Source organism: Hydra viridissima, unplaced genomic scaffold (assembly GCF_058129835.1).
Source record: "Hydra viridissima isolate aposymbiotic clone 2 unplaced genomic scaffold, HvirCarnegie_v1 scaffold_3, whole genome shotgun sequence".
In the NCBI taxonomy this organism is placed as follows: domain Eukaryota; kingdom Metazoa; phylum Cnidaria; class Hydrozoa; order Anthoathecata; family Hydridae; genus Hydra; species Hydra viridissima.
Window position 1 is genome coordinate 11,522,053 of NW_028324302.1, and position 24,387 is coordinate 11,546,439.

The following is a 24,387-nucleotide window of genomic DNA, read 5'->3' on the forward strand; positions in this document are numbered from 1 at the left end:
AACTTGACAAACTCTTTAAACACCTTATTTCTTTCTCTTAATCATTCTAGATCTTCTCAAAAACTTGTTAAAGTACTTATGAAGAATTACTGACTTCCTTAAACTTCATACCAAAAAAATAGGCACAGTTCAAGATCTTATAAAAGTTTGACAAATTCTTTTGTTTAATATTTTTCGGCGCTACTGTACTTTCGCACCCCCCCCCCCTTTTTTTTTTTTATAATTGATTATGATTTCATGCTGATTCAGAAAAATATAAAAACATAGACTTGAAAATCAACCGAAAGTGCTCTAATTCCAAGTCAAAGTTTTAAAAAATCCCACTAAAACCCTAATATTCACCATATTTTTCTCTCTTGAAAGCTAGTAATAATAAACATTTATTAAAAAAAAGTTTAATATGTCATTGCTATAAAAAATAATTTAATTAATTTTGAGCAAGGCTTTTCAAAGTTTTTTTTGCGTTTTGCACGCTTTATTAAAAATCTAACCGAAAAAATTGTGTTACTGCGCATGCCCACAATAAAGTTCCATTACGAAACTGCCGTGGTACTGGTGATAATATTTAAAGAATATGCAGAGGAAGTAGGTTATATGCAGAGGTGAAGAGGTTATGTGCAGGTCATAATATTCAATTCCTCGTTCGACAGGGTTCAGCGTGGTTGTGGAAATTTGTCACTTAAAAATTATTTTTTTCATTTATCTTATATATTAGATAAACTGAGCATAAAACTGATTTTCAAAAACACATTTGCCAGAGGAGGTTTTCTACATTAAGCTTACACGTGTGGGGATCAGTAAAAAAGACCACGGACATGTATAAAATGTTCGATGACTATCGTAACCTCTGATTACGCACATAGGTTCTACTACTTACAGATATCTTTTAGACATATTGTAAAACGGCAGTTCATCCCTGCAACTAGATCCAACACACCGCATGTGCCGGGGCTCAGCTGAGATGCACTAGTAATTTACTTGAGCTGTTAACAGATATTGATTTATTTATGGAAAAAAGACTTTAATTTTAAGGGGAAAAGTCCTTTAAAAAATTATTTTCTAAAGCAAAACATTAACAAATTTATTACATGTTTCGAATTGTTAAGTTTCATGATAATTTACTATGAAACATGGTTTTAGAGATAGTAGAAAGAAATTCTAGTAAAATTTAAAAAAAAGAAAAAAAAAAAAAGGTTAGAAAGAGATCGACTAGAATGAATTTTATTGGCAATATCCCTGAAATCAGGGGCGTTGATTGATTAGAATGAAAAATAGGTGGCCATACAAATTAACTTTACAAAAAAAATTATGATTTTTGAATAAGGTTTCATTTAATTTCTTAATGTTTTTACTTTTAGATTAGTGACAAAAAAACATTTTTAAAAGTTCTTCAGTTTTTTCCTCTTTTAATAACCCTAGAGCACCAAATACGCGGATCCAATATCTTGACAATAATAATCTATACGGCTGGGAGATTGTCAATTGCTACCAATAAATAGCTACTATTTATTGATAGTAATTGACAATCTCCCAGCCGTATAGATTATTATTGTCAAGTATTAGCTGAAACCCCTATTTTGCTAATACAAGAAGTTGTAATTTCTTGTATTACTACTTCTAAAGTATTGAATGCAGTATTTGCATTAACTCAAATAATTCAATGTTTCTTCATCCTGGAAAACTGTAAGATTAGATAATTAAAAACATATTGGTAGGATAATAAATTACATTTTCACAAAACCAAACGTTTTCGACATTTTGAAAAATTGCATCACTACAAATCTAAACAGAACTCAGGTGGTTAAATTATAATCGACAACCGTATAAAGAATGAAACAGTGCAACTTTGCGCGAATGTGTTTTTATATTGCACAAGCTTGACACGGTATTTTGATCAATTCTAAACTTTAAAAGGCAGTTAAACATATAATATTAATTCTGTTTAACAGCAGGTAAGCAACTAGATAAAAGAAGTTTCAATTAGATACAATTTTCTTCATGATAAGAATACAGTCTGTCAAAGTTATTTAGTTTAATTAGCTTAGGGAAAAAAGCAAACTTACTTTAAACCTACTTCAACTATATGTACAAAGTGAAACAACTGTTAGAATAGTCATGGTAGAGTACTGATTAACGAATAACAGACAACAACTTACAAAACACACGCATAATGTGTGTGTATGTGAAGACCGCAAGGGAAAGAACATGTCACATTTTGCAAAATTTGAGAAATATGGGTTTTAAAGTTTGAAAGTGTCATTATTCCAGTGGATTTTTATTTTATTTTTATTTTTAACTGCTCTTTACTGGTAACATAGGTGATTATATATATATATATATATATATATATATATATATATATATATATATATATATATATATATATATATATATATATATATATATATATATATGATGACATAGGTGATTATATATATATATATATATATATATATATATATATATATATATATATATATATATATATATATATATATATATATATATATATATATATATATATATATACACACACACAAACACACACACACACACACACACACATACTTTTATGTTAATTTGTAGTTTCAGGTTGATTTGTAAAACACATTTCTCTATTATAGGAAATGGTTTACACAAATTAAGTTAGTCATAATAAGGAACAACAACAAAAAAAACAAAAACAAAAAAAACAAAACAAAAAAATGGGTGGAGATATGGAATTAGTTCGTCAGTTTAATAATGAGGTAAGCAAACTACTTTTATTGTATCAATAGTGTTGTATTATTTATATATCTAAACAGCTCGACTGGACAAATAATTTTTTTACTTCTTCATAAACAATTAACTACATGCAATGGTTCAGTTCATATCATACCCTTAATAGCAAAATAGCACAAACTATATTTTGTCTTTTTGAAATATTGTAATTTGTCTTTTATGTAATAACTGACTTAGATATGATAATCTCTAATGTTTATTTTTTAAAGTCTATATAACACTTGTTTGAAGTAGTTTATAAAATAGATAATATTTAGAACAGCTTAAAGAATCAATAGCATCTTGTTTGGCATAATAAAATTTTTGTTATCTTAACAACAAAAGAGTTTTATACATAGTAATATAATATTTTACTTTTGAAACTAAAATAATTACTTAAATATAATAAAGTGCTTGATTAAATTTATGCTAAATATCGATTATCTAGCATATTGATTGACTTACAGACTTATAAATCTTAATGTTTTTACAATAATTAAATTTGCAATAAACAAAAATTTTTTTTGATTTTTATTTTCATAGTTTACTTTTGTAAAAGTATAAAACAAATCCTGTTTAACCTGTCTGGTACTACAACTGTACATGTACTGTTGGACCATACCTTATAAAAAGTACTATGACTGTGCATATATGTTCCCACTTGTATTTAATAAATAACTGAATTCTTTTGAGAATTCTTTTGTATAACAGTCTCAAAAGAATTCAGTACTTTACCAAATACTAGAACCCGACAGGTTAATTATTCCAATGTTTAACTACAATTACAAAATGGTAAAAAACAGAGTTTTAAGTAAATGAAGTTTAATGGCAGATAATGAAACTGAAAACAAAGACATGTGATTTGCAAATAGAGTTATTTTTAGGAAATTAACAATTGGAATTTATTACCATCAAACACTTTGTATCACTCTGATTGATAAGGGAGGTTAAAGATAACAATCAATCAGTTTAACAAAATAATCTTAGTTGTGAAATACTTTTTGAAAGTAAAAGTTTTTGTAATTTCAAATGCATGGCTTTTTTGGACAGGCAATAGCTCCTTAGTTCCTACTCAACCTTAAATGATTTTATTTTTATTTTTAATTCTAATTTAGTTTTAGTTTTAGTATTGTCAATTTTTCTACATGTTCTGTTATATACATTATGCAAATGTACATTTGTATGGTGTTAACAAATTATCCAAATCGAACTACATTTTATTCAGTTTAGTTAATCAAAAATATAATAATAATAATAATAATAATAATAATAATAATAATAATAATAATAATAATAATAATAATAATAATAATAATAATAATAATAATAATAATAATAATAATAATAATAATAATAATAATAATAATAATAATAATAATAATAATAATAATAATAATAATAATAATAATAATAATAATAATAATAATAATAATAATAATAATAATAATAATAATAATAATAATAATAATAATAATAATAATAATAATAATAATAATAATAATAATAATAATAATAATAATAATAATAATAATAATAATAATAATAATAATAATAATAATAATAATAATAATAATAATAATAATAATAATAATAATAATAATAATAATAATAATAATAATAATAATAATAATAATAATAATAATAATAATAATAATAATAATAATAATAATAATAATAATAATAATAATAATAATAATAATAATAATAATAATAATAATAATAATAATAATAATAATAATAATAATAATAATAATAATAATAGTAATAACAATAACAATAACAATAACAATAACAATAACAATAACAATAACAATAACAATAACAATAACAATAACAATAACAATAACAATAACAATAATAATAATAATAATAATAATAATAATAATAATAATAATAATAATAATAATAATAATAGTAATAAAAATAATAATACAATAACAATAACAATAACAATAACAATAACAATAACAATAACAATAACAATAACAATAATAATAATAATAATAATAATAATAATAATAATAATAATAATAATAATAATAATGATAATAATAATAATAATAATAATATGTATCATATCACCATCAAATGTTTTATGCTATATTGTTTAAAGTTGCAATGACTTCATACCTATTTAAGGAAACTTTTATAGTTTAAAATTACTTTGGAAGAAGTACTTTTTAAAAAAATATAAGCAAAAATATCTGGAGAGAGAAAAACATCCATCTCCATTAAGTTAGTTAAAATCTATAATTTGTGATCATTTCATCTCTTATTTATTATTGATAGCACCTTTAAAGTGCTACATCTTTTTAAGAATTCTGTTAAAATTGATTTTATTTACAACAGAACTTATATTTTAGCTTTCATCAATTTGTGAAAGCAAACCTCCGGTTTCAAAAGCCAAGATGGCTTCAATAACTAGATTAGCTGTTAAAGCTTTAAAGGTATGTTGTGGTTGTTTATGTTTTGAAAAAACAGTTTACTTATTTTATTCTTAATTAGTGTTCGAGCCCTTATAACTTCTTTATAGCAGTGTTTAAATATAACATAGTAAAGTTTAATTAAACATAAAAAGAGAAAAAAAGACAGGAAATATATTTTTGAATCAAATATATTGTTGCAGAAATATAAAAATATATAATGTCTATTTTTTTTGGTTTTGTCCTTCTAAGGAGAATTTTTTTTCTTCTAAGAAGAATTACAGCTTAGGTCAGAACTTTATTCATTGTGTTTTGAAGTCATTTGCATACTTAAGTCAATCAGCTAGCAATAAGTAATAATTAAAAAATACTGGAAGTTTACATGTTTAGTAGTTGCAAGAGTAAAGGTAATAATAGTTAGCTATACAATAAATTAACATTTTATTATTGTCTGAATGTTTATTAGATTCAAAAATGCTTTTCTTTTAATCTGAACTTTTCTTAAATGTCACCTATTTAAGCTAACAAAACAGTAAACTTTTTGCATAATAATTTAACCAGATAATAGTTAACAGCAGCAGTTAAGCACTCACTCTTTTTATTAGTTTTGTGAAATTTCCATCAGCCCAAGTTTTTTTAACTTTCATCTGTGTAGTTTCAATACTAAAATTATTTTAATATAGTTTCTGGTGAACTAAATTCAATTGCAATATGAGCATTGCTGCAAATTTACTAACATTTAGTTTAATAAGTAAAAAGTTATTATTCCAAAAATGATGCCACAATTAGGTCTGCTGTACTTTATTCCATTCAAATTTTATACTTGTTTAATAACCTTGTGATTCCCTACTTATGACTGAACAACGTTTTCTAAACAAAGTTTGATATACAAAGAGTTTAGTTAATTTCAAAATAAAGGTAATCCAATTATAAAATTCAGGTCTATAAAATGGCATGGTTACAAAAAAAGAGAAAAGATTCTAACCTTGTTGTTTTGCTAGCCGTGATTAGACTAGTTTATTATTATCATTAGACTAGTCGATGAGATGTAAATCCCAAAATCTGAATAAAACATGAAAAAAAAAATTGTAGTTTGAAATTTTGAGTAAAATAGCTGTACATATTTTAACTTACTGAATGAAAAATACTTGAAGAAAATAAAGGTAGAGGAAATGAAAATAGCATATGATAATACATGAGGAGTAGGGTGATTCAGATTGTAATAGAAAAAAAAAGGTCCCCAAAAAGCATTCTCCTCAAGGTTGCTTGTGCTCCTTTATCACCTAGGATCATGTGTACCAAAAATTAGACTAAAAGAATCAATTTTAGGGGTTGCCATGTTTTATAAGATGAATTAACCATTGGTAAAATTTTGTGATTCTCTCAAATTTTGCAAATTTGTTTTTTAATTATATATATATATATATATATATATATATATATATATATATATATATATATATATATATATATATATATATATATATATATATATATATATATATATATAACAATATACTTTGAATAGAAAATAACATGGTAACCACTAGATTTTCTGCTGTGGTGTGGCTTGTTGGTAAAACTACACAAACTCTGTCAACTGCCAGACTTCCTTCAAGAGGGAATGTTCTTCGGAGGTTGCTCTTCCATCATATAGAAGAGAAAACAATGGAAGCAGTTCTTGTTATATGGGAGAGAGGAAGAATTCCAACTCAAAGAATTGACAATTCAGAAAGAAAGTGAAAAAAACTTTATGATTAATATCTGCTGCTGAAAAAACACAGACCATCAAAATTGGACAGCTGTCAAATGAAAAAAGGACTTTTCCATGCTGACCTTGAAGAACTTTTTGATATATCAACCAAAAATGCATCAGAAATTATGAAAAATGAAGATAAAGCATTTTTACATCAGCAGCAAGAAGATCCATTAAGTTGTAGCATGGCAGGAATTGATTGGAATTTAACAACTAGGGAGGCACAGAAATGAGTCCAAGAAACTAAAATGGAATTGAGGCGTCAAAGAAGTAAAGCGAAACTGATAGAAAAAACAGAACTCATTTCTTCTTCATCAGCAGTTGACATTGTGAGTGAAAGTAGCTCAAGTTCCTCGGATGATGATGAATATCAGACTCCTTCCGCTTCCAGCACACTGAGCACAAGTGGTTCAACGAAAAAGAAGATGAAAGTTCTAACAAATAATGTTGTATCGTCTCTTGATTGTGTTAATATTTCTGATCACCGTGCACTCTTTGTGGTTGGAACAGTTGCTCAGGCTCTTGGTCACTCTCTAAAAGATTTATCATCGTCGTACAGCGCAATCCGCAGAGAAAGGCGATCTGTTCGTGAAGCGCTGACTACAGCTGACAAGGTTGATTTTTTTCCTGATGATCCACTTCTGCATCTGCATTGGGATGGAAAGCTCTTACCTGATATCACTGGTGGCCAAAAAAAAGTTAATAGAATTGCCATCCTTGTGACTGGTGGTGGGGTGGAAAAATTGCTGAGGGTTCCAAAGATTGATCGAGGTACAGGTGAGTAACAGGCTGATGCTTGCATGGGATCTTGTTCAGGGACTGGTTTTTGACACTACTTCATCCAACACTGGGTTTAACATTGGTGCCTGCACAATAATAGAGCAGAATCTTGACCTAATCTTATATGGATAGCATGCAGACACCATGTCTTTGAAGTCATGCTTTCCACCATTTTCATGACTGCATTTGGAAGCAGTGGAGGACCTGAAGTTGGAATTTTTAACCATTTCCAGAAGCAATGGCCAGCAATCAACAAGGAGGTGTTCACTATAGGGAATTAAGAATTGTATAACTTTGATTTTTTTTTCTCAAACTCCATGAAGAAATGGTTGTGTATTATAGTGAAGCAATTAAAGATCAACAACCCAGGGATGATTACTTAGAACTCTTGAATTTGTGCTTTATTTTTCTTGGAGGATCAACTGCAACATCGGAGTTGAATGTAAAGTTTCGGGCACCAGGTGCAACACACAATGCACGTTGGATGGCAAAATCTATATATTGTACGAAGATATATTTGTTTCAGGATCAATTTGTTATTACTGCAAAGGATAAGAAAGGAATAACAGACAAGTCTCTTTGTGGCATTTATATACGGACAGTTTTGGAATGAAGCTCCGTTAGCTGAATGAGCACCATTCAATGATGCCAAGCTTCTTCAACAAATTCAAAAATATCCAAATCGTACAATTGAAATTAATGCAGCAAAAGCTTTTCATCGCCATCTGTGGTACTTTTCTGAATATCTTATAGGACTGGCTTTCTTTGATTCTTGTGTTGACAACAACACCAAGAGAGATATGGCAAACAACTTGAAACAACAGCCAAAACAGATATCTCTCAAAAGGCTTGATGCTGCTACATTCAATTGTCACACTACATTGTCTTCCTTCTTTACACAACGCACCACAGAACTTTTCTATCTAATTTTGAAGAATGGCAAAGAGAAAGCTGAATCATTTTTAATGAAAGAATCTTCAGAGTGGGAAATGGATTCAACATATCTTGAAATGAAGCAAAGGTTTGTCAAATGAAGGTAACAATTGCGCGGAACGAGGCATAGCACTTATAACATCCCTCAACAAAAGCGTTACGAAAGATGAAAACCAAAAGCAGTTTCTTCTTCGATTGGTTGATCTTCACTGGAAGAAATTTCCAGTTGTATCATAGTCTACCCTGATGAAGATGACTGTTGGATGATGAAAATGATTGATCTATTATTGCCCAGTGTAATTATATAGTAGTACAGTACTATATTATTATTTGTTTAACATTAAACATCCACAATCCACCACATAATAATAAGTAATTGATAATAAATAGTTAATAAAATAAATTTTTTTTACTTTTTTAACCTCATTCCAAAATGTGACAAAACATGGCAACCCCTAAATATTATCCGATTTGATTCAAATTTTGGAAAATAATTACTATTAACATATAGAACAAGGGCAAGCTTGAGGACAACTAAAGTTTTGAACCTAAAAATTTTGCATCACCCTAATGAGGAGTGTATTTTTCAGAATGGTAAATTGATCTAAACAATCCAATACTTCATATACTCACTGGGTAATATGAGCAGTGAAGCTCTAGTGCTTACTTGGATGATATTGATAAGTGTTTATTTATATATATCTATTTATTGTTTCTATTTATACCAATAAAGTCATCATAGTAGTTTTCAGATTTTTAAGACCAATTTTAAAGGCATAAAAGTTTGTAATTCTGTTTTGTTGATTGCTTTCCACAGCAATCTTTTTTCTTGTTTTAATGAGACTATTGTAGGAAAAAAATGTTAAATTTAGTAAAGGAAATGCTATAAACTATAAAATTAAAGTTGGCACTTAAGTAATGCAGGATTAAAAAATCTAATCATTTTTAAATTACCAAGCTCAAACATACAGAACTTAATTTCTCTACTGGTAAAGTAAAGAAAAATATCTCACTCCTCAAAATATTCTCCCTTTTAACCAATTATGTTATCATTAAAATACTCAGCTTAAAATGTTGAGCACTTCAATTGTTAAATAAGTGGTTGAAAAAATTTTTTAAATTAAATTTCACTTTCATAGTCATAGAAGCATTCAATTAAATGTATGTTCAATTTTTTTCTAGCACTACAAGCATATAGTACATAGTGTGGAAAAGTTTCTTCAGAAGGTACAGTTATTAGATTTTATGCTTTGACATGCAATTATAAACTTCATATGCAATCAAATCAAACTTTCATGTCCATAAAACTGTTTGTAAAAGAAATCAATCATAGTTTATATTAATTCAATATCATTTTATTTCTTCAATAAAGATAACATATTCATGTATTTTATCAAGATAAAAAGAAATGATTTTTTTGTACACATTAAAAAAATGTTTAATAATGCAAAGAACTTTTTTCAAATACATTTTATTACTTTAAACACAAACTTTTTTAAGATATTTTCTATTTGAGCAAATCAGTTTAAAAGTAAAACAACTAATCACACTGCAATTATATATATATATATATATATATATATATATATATATATATATATATATATATATATATATATATATATATATATATATATATATATATATATATATATATATATATATATATATATATATATATATAACAATGTAATGTTTCAAATAATACAAAACACTATTTTAACAAACAAAAGCAATCTTTATCAAAATTTTAAATACTTTGTTGTATTTAGATATCTAACATGCTGATTTTCTTTATATGTTGATCTGAACCAATTTGTATCAGCTCGTTTGTTTTTAGTTTGCTCTTTCATTTTTGTTTATTAATTGTTGTGAAGATTTCATATAAGATGATAGTACAATTTAAGAAGACATTTCACAGATATTGTGTGCTTGATATTATTTTTCATTTTTCTAAGAACAGAGCGTTTTCTGGAACAAAAAAAAATTAACGTCTTTCATGAAGAAGGCTATCAAGGACTAATTGTCCAAAAAACAAAATATTCAAGGACATCCATTAGAGAATTTTATAAAAACTTGATGTGGAAGACTTCCAAAGCTTTCAAAGTATAACTAAGTATTTAAAAAATGTGTCTCTGCGAAATTGGAAAAAAAACCTCCAGTGAACTGGCCCAAGACATTCAAGCTGCAACTGGTACCAACATTTCCTCATCTTGCATTCAACAACATTTGCTAAAAGTAGGGTTAAGAGGGTGTGTTGCAGTTTGAAAGTATTTTTTATGTTATGGAAATAAAGAAAAAACTTAAATATGCAACACAGCATAATCATCAGACGAAAGAAATGTTAAACTGTGTACTATACACAGATGAATCAAAGCTTGAATTGTTTGGTACCAGAGGACAGCAGTATGTAAGAAGAAGGCTTAGAGAGGCTTATTGCCCTGATTGCCTAAATCCAACAATCAAGCATGAGGGAGGTTCTGTTCTATTATGGGTTGTATTTCAACATCTGGAGTAGGTGATTTAATCAGAATTGATGGCAAACTGACAGAAGAACATATGTAAAAATTTAAGACATCATGCAATACCATTTGGAATAAGAATATATGATAACAAATGTAACCCCAGAAATGTTGAAGAATGTTTCTGTTAAGAAAAGAGTGGGCACAAAATTTCATTACAAATTTGTATGAATCAATTCCTAGTGGGCTAAAAGTTATTCACAGTACATATATACATATACATAAACATATATACATACACACACACACACACATACACACACACACACACACACACACACACACACACACACACACACACATATATATATATATATATATATATATAATATATATATATATATATATATATATATATATATATATATCAGGGTGTATCAAATTTTTTTTTTCAAATATTACAAAAGAGTAGTGAAAAAAAATGTAGTTTTATGATTAGTTAAATTTCAAAACTAAATTCCAATAAGTAAATATTTTGATTTCAATATTTCACATTTTTGGTTGTTTTAGATGTTAGTCATATTTAAATTTGTTAATAGAGTAGCTTAGGCGTAAGAAAAGAGTAAAAAAATTAAAAAATATGTAAAACAATAAAGGTGGAAGTTTTTCAGCTACTTAAACATTTATCCAAGTCTTTATCTACTTCCCTTTACAGTTTTATGAGGGTTGCCATATCTTTTTTGCTTCTATTTTGCTTACAAGCTGAGCACATATGTATGATTCCCTTTGCTCATATGTGTAAACATGGCTTGCAGCTTCAGTTACCTATTTGACACATCTTTCAACTGACTGTGTATGAGAAGTCCAGTGAGGAACTTTTATAGGATCGTTCACAAACTCTTTGATTGTGGCAGAGATAAGAATGCAGGTAAGTGGAAGCTCAGTTACACTAAAATTCCATGTTATAAGGTCTGATAGCAGTTTAGCATTAGGATTTATTTCTGGTGTTCTTCTTGTAGATAGTACTCTAAGACTACTATCTACAACTTGAGTTACCTCATCTCCTACTCCTGGTATGTTAAGCATTCTGTTTACAGCTTCTTTTCTTTCTACTGCATTTTTGCTGCAAAGCATGAGTTGTAAAATTGCTTCAGAACATGCATACCATGCTGATCGTCTAATTGTTGGCTTAACAATAGGACGATCAATAGGATAGTTAGGTATATAAAAACTAAGAATAAAATTCACAATTATTTAAAAATTCTCTAGATTTGTACCAGTAAGATTGATTAGACCCCAAAATCTACAAAATTGAAGAGCTGTTGTTAGCCATCTACTGTGACAGACTGGTCCGAATTCCAGCATTGCTAACCTGTTAAGGGTAAGTTTGGTCAGTGCTTAAATCCTTAACAATCTTCTGAGTGAGATAAATCAAAGGAAGAGCAAAATTTATTTTAACAAAGTTGGTATTGATTTCAATCTCAGTTGCTGTGTCAAGCATTTTTCCAAGTGGTCCAGACCATTTATAATGAGAAAGCATTATACCATCTAAACACTCAATTAAATGTCTTAACCCTAATTCACCAGTTTGTAGATCACAAACAATCCAGACTAATCTTCTATTTAATTTTTTTTCTACCCATTGTATGAGTTTGCCTGCCCAACCAGCATTGACACTTGTGCTATCTCCTCCAATAGCCATAAGATTTTGATTTTGATTTTTACTGTTTAACCAGTCATCTAAGTGATCTGCAGTAACCTCAGCTTTTTTTTATTATTGGTCATATCTGGAACAAAATGAAAAAGATAATTACAACCAGGGTCTTTCACAACAGAGTAATGTTCTTCTTTAAACAGACTAGGAAAATTTCTTTTATTTACCTTATACATTTTTGTGGCATCTACTCTCCTGTCAAAAAAGACATGTTTTTTTCTAGGTCTACCTCAAACTGATTGTCTAATTCTTTTTCCAATTTTTCCTCAGCCCTTTTTACCTTGTTATGATCTATAATAAGATAACAATCACTCTTGCTTATAATCTTTGCATCTATCATAACTGCTGTAGCTATTTCAGCAGCTTCATTTAAACTTGTTTGGTGTCTCATCCTAGCAATATTTTTAATACTCATAGTATTATAAATTGAACATGTTTGATTCAGAGAAGGTTTGCATTGAGTTTGATTATCAACTTGGACTTTTTTCTGACCACTGTCATCTTTAAATGATGAAGAGCAGCTGTTTATATAAATTGTTTGAACATTTTCATTATACACATAATCCTGAAAAATAAAATAAATTCTTTGAATTTTTAATCTGTATTTAAACTAAAATGTATAGAACTAAGAGTTTTAAACTTGCTCAATATGTGGCAAGAGATAAAGATTCATTTTCACAAATAACAACATGGTATTTAAAAAGTGCATTTGCTTTCAACCATTGGCCAAGTAAAGTGGGTAATATATCAGTTACTAGATGATCTACCTTATCTTAGCAAATCTCTAGCTGTTGGAAGCTCAGATACTTAAAGTTCTTTTCCACTTTCCTACAAGAATGCTCCTTTTAATAGATAATGCATTCCTTGGTCTTTCTGATATTTTTAATGTCAAAATGTTTCCGGAACTTTCCTTTTGGTCTGATTATGATGTATTAAGTACTTTTCAAAGAAAAAAATGAGAGCTTACAAATTATTGTTAATAACCAAAATATGTGAATTTAGAAGCTAAATTTACCAAGCTTGCACTAAAATGATTTCATTTTTGAAAATATCACTTTATTTAAAAAATGGCTAAGTTATATTTTTTCAGTACTCTTTTTTTGAAATTTGAAAAGTTCATTTTACCTTAAAAATTGACACACCCTTACTATATATATATATATATATATATATATATATATATATATATATATATATATATATATATATATATATATATATATATATATATATATATATGTATATATATATGTATATATATGTATATATATATGTATATATATGTATATGTATATACACATGCATACATTTACATATATACATATATTTGGGTAATTCCATGTGAAAACATCCAATTTTTTTTGAAAATGCAATCCTAAGTCTCAGATTTTGCTGATTTTTAAACCACTTAAAGATTTTAGTAAATTATGAACATCCTGAAAATTTTATCATCTAATTTCAATCGTTCCTAAGATATAGCTATTTTAAGTTTGCCTCCAACCAACAAAAATCCGCCATTTTTAAAAATGGTTTTGGTTCTAGTTTCTGTTATATGTGTGTTGGAAAGCTGAAAATTTTTACCTTTACATATTTTGGGCCCACAAATCCAATGAAACAACTTGAAATATTTAAAAATGAACATAACACCTAAAATTTAAATATTTACCACAATTTTACTGGGGCGAGTCCAATCACAAAAATGCTGCTGTAGCTTGATTTTTTTTTTTTTTAAAGAATTTTTCCTGAATAGTTAAGTTATAGTTATTACAAAGAATTGGAGAGTGGTCTTTTCTAAAACAGAAATAAAAACATGATCAAATCTACTTAAATTTAGTGCTTAAAAACAGGTATTTTGATAAATTAAACAAGAAAAAAAAGGTGTAATTTGACAGTTTTGTAATTGAAACTGTTTTGGTAACATCAAACTGTTCTTTTAGTTGTTGACAAGCTATTTCTGTTTTCTTTGTAATTTTATAGAATCTGATCCTAAAAATTACTGTTTCAAAGGGGGAGATTATATAAATGCAAATGTATATCGCAAATTTAGTTGTTTTTTTCAGAGGTTGTGTTAAATAGTTTAGTTGGAGTTATTACAAAGAACCAGATTGCAGACTTAAAACAGAAATAAAACATTAGTTTCGTATTTATCAAACTAATACAAATAAACTTAAAAAAAAAAAGGCTCCAAAACAAATAGAGCACTTGGAAAGAAGTTCAAGAAACAAGTAATATACAAAATTTAAAAATTAAAAACTCAAAAAAATTAAAATTTATTAATTAGAGTGTTATAATCATTCACATCAATGTTATATGTTCGCCCTAATTTTGTTGTTGGGACTTTGATTACTGCAATTAAACTTGACAATGGTACCCAACAGATATCATCCATCTGTGGCCATATGAAGTTTTGAGAAGGACTGTGAGGGTGTATAAACTTAATTTGAATATCATTTGTAGTAATATCTATCTCTGTAACCATGCCTATCCACCAAAAGGAATCGTACTTGCATGCAACAAAATCATTTAGATTTAGTACAATTGCAACATCAGACATTACTGCTTTTGACAGTATAAATCTGTCAATACATTGATGTTCGCTTGTTCTTTTAAAACTTATTTCAAATTTGGAAATGGGTATGTAATGATGATAACTTCTGGTACCTGGAACAGTTTTTCCTGTTTCAAATTGCTCCTTTAGTTGCTGTCTCCTTGAATTAACTGTTTCTTTGGTAATTTTATAAAAAATGACTATGTTTATATTGGTGATGCATAACTCAAGCATATCATCAACTGTCAATATTTGGTTTTCTAATGATCTTTGCGAACTTGCTTTTGCTGTTATTCTTTTAACAGTACCACCTATGCCATCACAAGTGGATTTTCCATGGCTGGTTGCAAAAAACACCCATTCAACTGTAATCTTGAAATCTTCCTTATGGTTACATAGATTTGTAAAGTTTTTATAGTTTTTATAATGAGCAGAACATCCATCAGAAAAATAATAAATTTTATTGATACCAAGTAAATATTCTTTAATGTACTCGACAATTTTCTTTTGAAATTCATACACAATGTATGTATCATGATCATTGTCATCATTTAAAAAATAGATTGACTTATGCTGAATATTTGTTTTAGAAATTTCCTTTAAATATATAACAACAGGATGTAGTGTACATTGTTATTTATTCCAATGATAACTTTGTATTTCATCCTGCATAAAAAATTGATAGTTCTCTGCAAAATCTGCCTGTATAATACATTCATTGTGACCTAAATTATTTTTTAGTTCCTTCAAATAGCGAGGTATTTAGCAATATATAAATGTGAAGTTAGGTGATTAATGTGAGAAACAATAATTACACCTTTTTTTTCTCGTTTAATTTATCAAATTACCTGTTTTAAGCCCTAAATTTAAGTAGATTTGATCATGTTTTTATTTCTGTTTTAGAAAAGACCACTCTCCAATTCTTTGTAATAACTATAACTTAACTATTCAGGAAAAATTCTTTAAAAAAATAAAAAAATCAAGCTACAGCAGTATTTTTGTGGTTGGTCTCGCCCCAGTAAAATTGTGGTAAACATTTAAATTTTAGGTGATATGTTCATTTTTAAATATTTCAAGTTGTTTCATTGGATTTGCAGGCTCAACATATGTAAGGGTAAAAATTTTCAGCTTTCCAACACACATATAACAGAAACTAGAACCAAAACAATTTTTAATAATGGCGGATTTTTGTTGGTTGGAGGCAAACTTAAAATAGCTATATCTTAGGAATCGATTGAAATTAGATGATAAAACTTTCATGATGTCCTTAATTTACTAAAATCTTTAAGTGGTTTTAAAATCAATAAGAGTCAAAATATCTCAAAAAAATTTAATAGAAAAAATAAAGTTTCAGGAAGGTGTCTTGTAATGCCATAAAGCAATTAATGAAAAGTTCTGCAATTACAATAGATTTTATTTCATATCCCACAGTAAATTGTTGGATAATATTAGGTGAAAAAGAATTAATAAAAAATGGTTTAATAAAATTAAGTTTAACAAAAGAGGTTTTGATGAGTGATTTCTTACTAAATTGAAGTTAAATTCATAATTTGTAACATCTTTATCAGTTTGTTATCTTTTTAACAAAGTTAACTTCTAGTTTTATCACAATTTTGTTTTCATTTGTTTTAGTGTCGATCAGAATATAAAGTTGCAGCACTTTATGTCCTTGATTCAATCATTCGACAATCAAGACACCAGGTACTTTCCATATTTTATCACCATCTTACTTCCTTTCCTATTTATAAGGAATCATTGGCTGATTAACAAAATTGATCTGTTTGATTTAGTTTGGTCCTGATAAAGATTTATTTGGTCCACGGTTTCAAAAGAACCTTAAATTTTTGTTCCAAAACATATTTCAATGCCCTCAGGAGGATAAGGTATTTTGTGGTTAATTTTTCAAAGTTTCATTTTGACCTAATTTAATTTCATGTTTAACCTATGATTAAGAATTATTCAAAAGCTAAATAAAAACAACAAGTAAATAACAGATAAAGCTAAAGCAAAATATGAGGAAAAAAGAACAACTATAGTGAAAAAGTGCAGTATAAATATACTATTATATGTTTGTTTGTTATTTAGCCTAAAGTTGTACGAGTATTAAACCTTTGGCAAAAAAATACTATATACTCCCCAGAGGTCATATCACCACTTATTGACATGGCTTCTACACCATCTAAAGTATTAGCTGCTGCTGTTCAGAGGCATAAAAATGCAAAAGCTGCTCATAATCAATCCCTCATTGATGAAAGTGTACACTTTAATGATCCTTTTGAAGTTGAAGATGATAATGATGTATGCAAGGCAGGTGTACAGATGTCTCAAGAAGATGAGATCAAAGTGCTTAAGGTATTGTTTGTTGTTTTTTTTTTGCTTTTGCTCTTAAAGATTTTAGATTCTTTAAAATGTTTTTAAAGAAACTTTGAAAAAACTTTGAAAGGCTTTTGAAAATTTTTAATAACATTTTTAAGTTTTCTATTTTATATTTTTTACAAGATGTTAACAAATGTTAATTTTATTTTTGCTTTAAAATACAAAAAATAGAGCACATTTCCATGGCTCATTAGCCATGATATGAAAAAAATATATAAATAAAACCAACAAAGTATCACAAAGTCACAAATTTAAATTTAGTGGCTAATTTAAATACTGAAATGTTTTAAATCCTTTTTTTTTTTAAATTACTATCTGGTACTGAATAACTATTTCATGCTAAATGATGTATAGGTTTATTTATTTGGCTAAATAGTTTTTTTCAGTTTTGAGCTGATTGTGATAAGTCTCAACTAAATATTAGTTAGCTAGCTATATGGCATTAATGTTTAGCATTAACATATTAAAAAAATAGTAAAATCATAAAAACTGTTAAAACCCTAAAATATGAGCTCAACTATAAAAGCTCCACAAAGGAATTAAAATATTGAACAGTTTGAACTACTAGAGTTTGTAAGCTCTTTAACTTTTATAGAATATTGAACAGTTTGAACTACTAGAGTTTGTAAGCTCTTTAACTTTTATAAAATAAAATTTTTTAACTGTCAAACTAAATTTTTTGGAAAATGTCCATATAATCAAGTTATAATTAATAAAAATCAGGTTTGCTATTGGTAACTTTTTAACACATATTCTTAATAACACACACACACACACACACACACACACACACACACACACACACACACACACACACACACACACACACACACACACACACACACACACACACACACACACACACACACACACACACACACACACACACACACACACACACACACAGACATATATATATATATATATATATATATATATATATATATATATATATATATATATATATATATATATATATATACACAGTAGCGTCCAAAAGTAATTGGACAAACACCTTTTTTTTAATATTTTCTCATTAAGTTAACATTTTAAAATGAAATTTCGCGTAAGTGTGTCAAATTATACTACAATTATGAAAAACAAAACAAAAATTCCCTTTTGAAAGTAATTACTCAAAATTTTGCTAAAAGAATGTAAATGATTGGCTCAAAAGTAATTGGACAAACTAAATTCTAACAATGTTGATATAATTTAGACTATTTTAACTTCTTTTTCTGAAGGCAGATTTTTATAAAAACATTCAATTATCAATAATTTGCAATGGGACATAATAAATATTTAAGCGAGGCACTGAAAAAGTTGATTGTACATACATCTAATAATGGTAAGACTGTGCGGCAAATGTTAATAGATATGAACATTCGGCGATCAACAGTTGGTTATACATTAAAAGTTTTTCAACAACGGAGTCACTTCCAAGTTTCAACGAAGTCAGGACGCCCGAAATCAACAACTTTTCGCCGAGATAATGTTGTAGTAAGATCGTCAAAGGCAGATCCGCGCAAGAGTGCTAAAGAAATTCATAGAGAATTTACTCAGTCACATCAAAATTCTTGCTCTTATGCAACAGTAAGGCGTCGCTTGAGACAAAATAACCTTTTTGGCCATCAACCTGTTAAAAAACCTTTTGTTTCTGCAAAAAATCGTAGAGAACGGTTAAAATTCGCTAAAGAACATCTAAATTGAACAGCAAACCAATGGTTGAAAATACTATCGAGTGATGAGTCAAAGTTTAATATGTTTGTTCCTGATGGTATTAAATATGTTCAACGTCCAATAGGTGTTCGAAATGATGTTAAGTACCAAGTTCCTACAGTAAAGCATGGTAGTGGTTCAATAATGGTTTGGTCATGTTTTGGCTGTGATGGAGTAGGTCCAATCTATCGATTTCAAGGCATTATGGACCAAAACATGTATAAAAGAATAATCAAAGATATAATGCTGCCACATGCAAAAGACAAAATGTTGCGTGGTTGGACTTTCCAACACGACAACGATCCAAAACACACCTCCAAGCTAGTCATGGAATTTTTAGCTCAAAAGAGAGTTTGTATCTTGGAATGGCCATCACAATCTCCGGACCTGAACCCAATCGAACATCTTTGGGAACATATTGAGAGAAAAATTAGTGTTCGGAAACCATCTAATCAGCATGATTTGTTTGAGTTGATTAAGCGCACTTGGGAGGAAATACAAATTGATGTTTTATTTAATTTGGTTCATTCAATGCCACGTTGATGTAATGCTGTCGTTGTGGCAAAAGGTTTTCCAACGAAATACTAGGATTATGCACAGATTATATATATTATGTAACAGAATATAACACTATGTAACATTATGTATATTATTTAACAGAAATCTTCATAAAAAATGCTGAAAATTTATCCTTTGTTGAGAAAGAGCTTTTTTTTAAACGACATATTTAGTTTGTCCAATTACTTTTGAGCCAATCATTTCCATTCTTTTATTAAAAATTTGAGTAATTACTCCCAAATTAGGATTTTTGTTTTCTTTTTCATAATTGTAGTATAATTTGACATGCTTATGCAAAATTTCATTTAAAAATGTAAACTCGATGAAAAAATATAACCAATAAAGTGTTTGTCCAATTACTTTTGGACGCTACTGTATATATATATATATATATATATATATATATCTGTGTGTGTGTGTGTGTGTGCGTGTGTGTGTAAAAACTAAGAATATAAACACACAAGTTTACTTTTTATTTGATATAAATACCTTATGTGCTTATATAGTTAATTTTGTTTATTTTTGCATTGTAAATCACCAGGCTCAGTTGGAACAGCAGAAAAAGCATCAAGAATTATTGCAACAACAGCTACAAATGCAAGTTTTGGCTACTAGACAGCAAAATCTTCAGTTTCAATTGCAGCAATCACAAGTCCAGCAAAATCCTTTGTCAAATATTGGAAATACAACTCAACAATTTTCTACAGCTCTTAGCCTTTCACAACAAGTAATTTACTTTTTATGACATAAAATTCATACTAATCTGTAATTTTAAATTTACAACAAAAACTTGAAAAAGGATAAAAAGAAACTTTCTACTATCAACGTCAAGTAACAAGATTAAGCATGTTAAACTTGAATTAATGCTTTGATAACTCGCTCAGAGTATTGTTTTGATAGCTCACTCAGAGTATTGTTTTGATAGCTCACTCGAATTTATTGGTTTGATTGCTCACTTTAAGTATTTTCTACTGAAAAATAGTTTTTATTCCTTTATCATTTTATTGCAATAAATTGATATGCATTTTTACTTAGGTTGCACAACTAAATCCATTGCTTAACCAAACCTTGAATCCTCAATTGAGCATTCTTTCTCACATACATGATCTCACTGTTCAACTTGAAAAAGATAAGGCCACATTAGCATTACTAGCGAGTTCTGAAGACAATGTACAACCCAATAGCAAACAGGCAGCAGAATCTCAATTTTTAGAAAATTTCCAGCAATTAATTCAAACGGCAAAAGGTTTTATTCAAAAGGATCCACGTCAACATTGTAATAATGACAACTTAATTGTCCCTAAATCAGTTGAAGACAATACAACCAACAAACAGGTAATTTATCTATAGGTAAGTTATCTTGATATCAGATTATAGCAATGAATTTGTGGTTAGGTAACAGAATTATGCTGCAACAAAGTGGAGTAAACCTAAAGTTATTTAACAATAAAGAGAATAGTTTTAAATGCTTGACTTAATTTTACATTCTGCAGAAAAAACATTTAAAAGGAAATAAATAAAGCCAATAGTGTGAAACTCATTATTTGCTCTTCAGTATTTTATTTGCATCTTCTATTTAATTAACTGTAATAGGCATTGATGTTTGACTACAAAGATGATGAGAATAAAAGAGGAAATTCAAGAAAGTATCATGTAGAAGAGCATCCTTCAAGGTTTTACTTTATGTCACTTTCACAATAATTATTTTTGTACTACTTGTAATCTTAAAAAGTTATGATATTGTATTTAAACACAATCTTTTTGCCATCTTTGACCACCTGAAATTCAATGTGGAACTATTTTTTTGTTAAAAATATTTTGTTACTACTTTTATTACTTACTATTATTATTTTATTGTTAAAAATATTTTATTACTAATATATTTTATTTCTACTATCTTTTATTCACATATAATTTATTACTAATATTTTTAATCACTGATAAGATCAAATTAATTTTCTTAAAAAGTCAAAACTCTGAACTCACTACAACTTGTCTCTAATAATTGCATAAGATACCCTTAATCAGGTAATAAAGGTCTCTGGAAAAAAAAAGAGATATGAAATAAAATTAAGATTATTATTAAAAGTGTATCCTTAGGAACCAAATTATTTTAAGAGCAGTAGCAAAAATTCTAAAAAACCTGTTACTTTTAAAGGCTAAAATGTCCCCATTGGAATTATTTTTTTTCGAACTTTATTTGTTTTTTAAATTTGGTTGTTGTATATGTAAAATACATTATTTAGTATCACAACATCACAATTAATGTTGCGAGATGAAGAGTATAGTGTAAATGAAGGTCCACCACAGAAAAAACCATTAATTGACCTATATGAAAATCAGTTGCAGAAAACTAACTATGAAGAAGATGACGATGCTATGCAGATAGACAATGATGATGAGATACACTTGAGTAATATTTTTTATGTTATTTTTTTTTACATTATTTATAATGAATTATTTGTCATCTATCTTATTTCTTTAAAGCTTTTAAAAGTACTGATTTAAACCTAATATTAATTATATAACATAAACTTTATTACTTGCAAATGTGTTTATGTATAAAGTTGTTTTGTAGCTAAGTTACATATACCTTAGATTATGACCACAATGTTGAAGTTATACCCATGAATTATCTCTTTAGTTTATTAATGAATTTTTTTAATGTCAAGATTTTACTTTTCTCATTAGTAATGATTTTCTAGTATTGTAACGGTAATTCTTATTATCTCTTTAGTTAACCCTTTTATTGGTCAAATTAAAATATATATTTTTTAAAAAAAATTTGTTAACATTTTCAGAAAACTTAAGGGTCTAGGAAAAAAAATTCAATTTTTTTTTCCCCTGAAATCAATTATTTCCTAAAAATAATTGTCAATTGGCAGCATCGGTCTTACATGGGGAATTGTTAAAGACCAGGTTTTGAGATACATTTTCTTTTTTCTTTTGTTGCCATATGGCAACAAGGGCCCATAAAGGGTTAATCTCAGAGGTATTTAAAGCTGTATTTTCTTTTCATAATTCTAGTTGATCCCTCAGGGATTTGTTTTTTTTGTTGTTTAGTTTTTAAATTTTTTAAAAATCTGCATAATGTAGTTGAAAACCAGCAGCATGCGTCAAGATGGCAACCTTTTCCTGAACAAGCTGAACATAATCAGGACTCTCCTAGGCTCCGCAGCAGAACAGACAGTAGATTAGAAAGTGATTCAAGACTTCAGGGAGAGCAAAGAAGGGAGCAAAGAAACATTATGCCCCCACCTATGAAAAACAGAGTAACTGGTATTTTAATTTGACTTTCAAACATGAAAATAATTGTATATAAATTATTTTTTTTTAATATCCTTAAAGCATAAGCAAAGCAAAGAAAATTAAAAATTGCTCTTAGACCCTCTACGTAACATATACATTATTTTCAATATTAAAAAATTGAATTATTCACTGAAAAAATTAAAAGGTGTTATATGGTTAACATGAACTGTTCACTATATGTGGGATGTGGTGGAATCTTTACATAAACTGGCTTTAAAGAGAGGTTCTAAAGCCTGATAGTATAAAGATTCCCACAAGTAGAATGGTGAGGTAGTGTTGGGTTTTTTAAGTATTTAGAAAGTTTTTTTTAATGTTTTAGAACTTTGATGTAGATGCTTCCTTAGTTTTTTGAGTTTAGTTTTTTTCTTTTAATTATATCTAGTTGCTAGTGTTACTCTTTGGGTTGGTCGCCTACCAAAGAATTGCTCTGCAGATGTTATTCATGACACATTTTTACAATATGGTGAAATAAAGTCAATTGATGTAAGTCAGGATATTTGAGCTTATAGCAATTAATTAATATTTTGAAAATTATTATCTTAGGGTTGTTGGTGATGAATAAGTATAAATTCTGGAATAGTTTCACCGATTCATATTTTTAGTTAATTGAAGCTCGAGGTTGTGCTTTTGTTACTATGAAAACCAGGGTTGAAGCTGAGCGAGCATTACGTCATTTAAAACACAAGAGAATTGATGGTTATGATGTAAAGGTTAGTCCTATGTAATACTTGTGGCACTTTGTTGTACACATTTATTTTAAGTTAATTATTAAAATCATTCTCTAAATATTTGGTTTGATTTATATTTATATTTATATCAAAATTTAGCAGTGATATAATAATGCAGCAAAATTATGAGTTATGTCTCTCAACATTTTAAAGAACATGCTATATTAATATAGAAAAATTTTTTATTAATTATACAAGAGATAGGATGTGTAATTCTAATATTAAATAATTATAGCTAATTCTTTCTCTACTAACAGTAATTTATTGTAGTAGTTATGCATTTTCATGCTTCAACTCTTAATTTCAACTTTTTTTTTTTAATAT

General features: G+C 27.7%; 1 protein-coding gene and 2 pseudogenes across 1 annotated transcript in view; 1 reads left to right on the forward strand and 2 right to left on the reverse strand.

Annotated features, from left to right (window-relative positions):
- The first annotated feature begins 1,808 nt into the window (after positions 1 to 1,808).
- The window catches only part of LOC145199212 (SR-related and CTD-associated factor 8-like), a 41,004-nt gene continuing 18,425 nt past the window's right edge, over positions 1,809 to 24,387 (forward strand). Inside the window, exons 1-14 of the mRNA XM_090083383.1 lie at positions 1,809 to 1,952; positions 2,625 to 2,747; positions 5,124 to 5,207; positions 9,835 to 9,879; positions 17,009 to 17,077; positions 17,167 to 17,259; positions 17,462 to 17,728; positions 20,568 to 20,753; positions 21,062 to 21,361; positions 21,620 to 21,699; positions 22,273 to 22,439; positions 23,123 to 23,305; positions 23,718 to 23,818; positions 23,938 to 24,045. Coding sequence (XP_089939509.1) covers positions 2,706 to 2,747; positions 5,124 to 5,207; positions 9,835 to 9,879; positions 17,009 to 17,077; positions 17,167 to 17,259; positions 17,462 to 17,728; positions 20,568 to 20,753; positions 21,062 to 21,361; positions 21,620 to 21,699; positions 22,273 to 22,439; positions 23,123 to 23,305; positions 23,718 to 23,818; positions 23,938 to 24,045 — 1,725 coding nt within the window. The 5' untranslated portion in view covers positions 1,809 to 1,952; positions 2,625 to 2,705. The remainder of the gene's footprint in view (positions 1,953 to 2,624; positions 2,748 to 5,123; positions 5,208 to 9,834; positions 9,880 to 17,008; positions 17,078 to 17,166; positions 17,260 to 17,461; positions 17,729 to 20,567; positions 20,754 to 21,061; positions 21,362 to 21,619; positions 21,700 to 22,272; positions 22,440 to 23,122; positions 23,306 to 23,717; positions 23,819 to 23,937; positions 24,046 to 24,387) is intronic.
- LOC145187020 (uncharacterized) lies at positions 12,490 to 13,501 on the reverse strand (annotated as a pseudogene).
- On the reverse strand, positions 15,092 to 16,413 carry LOC149891005 (uncharacterized; annotated as a pseudogene).